Source organism: Micropterus dolomieu, linkage group LG16, assembly GCF_021292245.1.
Source record: "Micropterus dolomieu isolate WLL.071019.BEF.003 ecotype Adirondacks linkage group LG16, ASM2129224v1, whole genome shotgun sequence".
Classification (NCBI taxonomy): domain Eukaryota; kingdom Metazoa; phylum Chordata; class Actinopteri; order Centrarchiformes; family Centrarchidae; genus Micropterus; species Micropterus dolomieu.
The window spans coordinates 503684-507312 of NC_060165.1; the positions used below are offsets into that span (position 1 = coordinate 503684).

Genomic DNA, 3629 nt, shown 5'->3' on the forward strand with positions numbered 1-3629 from the left:
TACAGACCAACATAAGGAGTATAGGAGAGGAAAGGTTAAGGATAAAAACACAATACATATATATCTATAAGCCATAACAGAATTAGTAATAACAATAGAAATAATAATAATAGTAAAAGAACATGCATAAAAGATTAAATGTAAGAGGACACAATTTTCTGCCATAACACGAGCATCAAGGGGGGCCTTTGCCCAGACAAGTGGTGCCTTCACTACTTGGCAGAACTTCCCAAGTCCAGTTGCCCTTGACCTCAACCTTCGTTGGATAACTATGACCTGGATGACTGAGAACCTTCACAGACGGTCCAGCTAGAGAAATTTTCCCGAAGCAAAGGTCCGGAACATCATAACGACTAATTTGGGTTATCATTCAGTACCGTAACATATAGTTGTATCAACATGTGTTTTTAGTCAACAACTGACTGTCAAATCAAATATTTCCACAATATTTAGGCTACTGTCAGTTTTCATATCAAACTGGAGGGATAATAAATAATAATAAATTCTAAATTTAAGTAAACTAAACGCTGCATTTAAATTTTTTAAAATGTGCATCTTAAAATAAAGTGCTTAATTTCATGAAAAATAAATGAAAAGTTTAGCTTGAAGTGATTGAAGTAATAATAATAATAAATTGAATTTGTATAGCGCTTTTCACAAACTCAAAGTCGCTTTACAGAATAGAAAAAAAACATGACCACAAAAAAATAAAAAATAAACGGCTAGGGATAGGCAAAGGTGAAGAGATGGGTCTTAAGGCGAGACTGGAAAATGGTGAGGGACTCGGAGGTGCGGATTTCATGGGGAAGGGAGTTCCAGAGCCTGTGAGCTGCCCTGGAAAAGGCTCTGGAAGTGTAGTCTGATTTTATAATAAACACTCAACACATCTTAACTAAACAACAGCTTTAATACCTCCTCTTCTCTTTCATTCCCTCATATATAGCTACCACTTCCCTAGTTTCTCTTGTTCAGTGAGAAACGTGAGCTGTAGCTTGTCTTGCCGGCTAGGATTGAAGATATATATTGGAGTTGCCCGTGGGAAGACTGTACATGTAAGAATCTGTTTGATTAAAAGCAATGTGAAATCTCTTTTCCCTTTCGTGTCCTCTCTCCATGTGAACAGATTTGAATGGCTGAGCAGCATCACATCAAACGATTGGAACACATGCAATTGGTGAGTTTACTGGGCCACTAAACCAGTACAGAAAATAGAAACACTCCGTCACGAGGTAGTAATTCTCAATAATAAACCTGCTGTTGGTCCGGAGAGGACGGTGGCTGAGTACAGATCCGGACCAGGGTCCGCCAATTAGTTACCTTTGCTATAGAGACTGCTGGCATCTTTCACTCTCTCGTGTTAGGGCTACTAGAATATAGAAAGATAATACTATTCAATATGGTTTATTTCATTGAATTATCTATCAGTTATTTCATGGAATTATCTATCAAAATATCTAAGATATTTACACACATGATGCAGCTAAAAACTAATTTTGTGTTTTTACAAGAAACCCATCTTCGCCTGAATGATCACACTGGACTATGCAGCTTTTGGCTGGGGATCTGTTTTAGAGCATATGTAGGTACTAACAACTCTTCATCTGCCTACTTCCCCCTGACACGAGGTACATGACAAAGTTTTGTATACCTTTTTCAATGTATTCCGCTATTTCTGCCCAAATCATTCTTTAGATCAATAGACTAGGCTGTCTCTACCTTCATTTGGGGAGGTAAACAACCAAGGATTAGGAAACAAATACTACAGAAGATGACAGATGTGAAAACAGATGTTTTGGTTGAAATTGCCTGAGATGGATTGGTGCCTTTTGGAAGCACAGTCATGTTGTGTGTCCTCCCTTCCTGCTCTGACATATTCCTCTTTTCCGATATGCTTTTCCAAATTTACCTCAAACCTGGTAGTAATATCCACTCTTATCCAATTCAAAACTTTCCATAGATTTTAGTAAAGCTAAACTATCAGAAATATTCCCAGATGTGGACAATAGGTGTAACCAAAGTGGCAAGTCACCGGCTAATCTTACTCACGTTTCAATCATGTACAAGACTGGCCAATTTCTGGACGTGTTTGTCGCCCTGTCAGGAGTGGTAACTGGCCATTTGAACCCTCCCCACGTGGCTATTATTGGTGTGCCTGAGATCATGAATCTTCTTGCAATGTCCACTGACGCTAACACTGTGGCTTTTGCCACTCTGTTGGCAAGAAGCAGAATATTGGTTTATTTGAAGTCTCTTACCTCTCGCTCAACAGCTCTGTGGCTCAAAGATGTCATGTATTTCCTGTCAGTGCCTCTTGCCCTATGTGTATACATTTCAGTGTTTATATCCATTCTACGCTCAGTAGAAGTAACTATTTACTTTTTATTTTTAGATTTTTTTGTCTTTGATTTTTGTTTTTATTTCTTTCTATCTCCTCTCTTACATATAAATAATACACGTAGGGGTTTCTCAATGTGTGTATAAATACAGTATGTAGAACCATCACCTTACCGTGGTGGAGAGGTTTGCGTGCCCCTGTGAGCCTGGAGGATGTGTTGTGTGGAGCCTAGGGCTCCTGGTAGGGTCTCCCATGGAAAAGTGGTTCCAGGTCAGAGGCCAGACTGAGAATGGTTCACAAAGACCCTTATGAAAAATTGTTGAAGAGGAGGAGAGACCCTGCCCGTCTGGAGCCAGGCCCAGAGGGAGGGCTCACCGGTGAGTGCCTGGTGGCCGGGTTTGCCACGGAGCCCGGCCGGGCTCAGCCCGAAACAGCAATGTGGCACCCCCATTTCCATCCTTTGGACCCACCAACTATTGGAAGATCTACAGGGCCCGGGTGTGCTGCCACATGGGTGTGGGGGAAGGAGCCAGAACTTGTGCGGGAGATGGAGCGCTACCAGTTAGATCTGGTGGGGCTAACCTCCACGCAGAGTCTCGGTTCTGGAACCGTACTCCTTGATAGGGGATGGACATTATTGATGATGATACTCAGTTATATCTATCGATCAAACTAGATGAAACTCATCAGTTAGCTAAACTTCAAATGTGCCTTCAGGATGTTAAAACCTGGATGACCTGTAATTTTCTAATGTTAAACTCAGATAAAACTGAAGTTATTGTTCTGGGGCCTAAGCACTTCCGTGACGCATTATCTAAAGATATAGTTTCGAAATTGCGAAATTCAGGAACATCCTGTCTAGAAATGATGCAGAAAAACTAGTCCATGCATTTGTTACTTCTAGGCTGGATTACTGCAATTCCTTATTATCAGGCTGCTCGAAAAAGTCCATTAAGACTCTTCAGCTGATTCAGAATGCTGCAGCCCGTGTTCTGACAGGAACCAGGAAAAGAGATCATATTTCTCCTGTTTTAGCTTCTTTGCATTGGCTTCCAGTAAAATCCAGAATAGAATTTAAAATCATTCTTCTTACCAACAAAGCTCTTAATGGTCAGGCACCATCTTATCATAAAGAGCTCATAGTACCTTACTACCCCACCAGAGCACTGCGCTCCCAGAATGCACGGTTACTTGTTTTTTTCATTTAGTCTATAGCAACATCACCTTTACTGTCTGTACCTCTGTGTGTGTATATTGTGTAGGCTGCCTCCCTCCCCTCTCTCTCCTTCCATCC

The 3629-nt window shown here is 41.0% G+C and overlaps 1 protein-coding gene across 1 annotated transcript in view; it reads left to right on the forward strand.

Moving 5' to 3' along the window:
• Positions 1 to 1120: 1120 nt before the first annotated feature.
• Positions 1121 to 3629, forward strand: part of zgc:103759 (U8 snoRNA-decapping enzyme) — a 7453-nt gene continuing 4944 nt past the window's right edge. The window contains exons 1-2 of the mRNA XM_046072239.1: positions 1121 to 1174; positions 1509 to 1579. Of these exons, the coding sequence (XP_045928195.1) occupies positions 1527 to 1579 (53 nt within the window). The 5' untranslated portion in view covers positions 1121 to 1174; positions 1509 to 1526. The remainder of the gene's footprint in view (positions 1175 to 1508; positions 1580 to 3629) is intronic.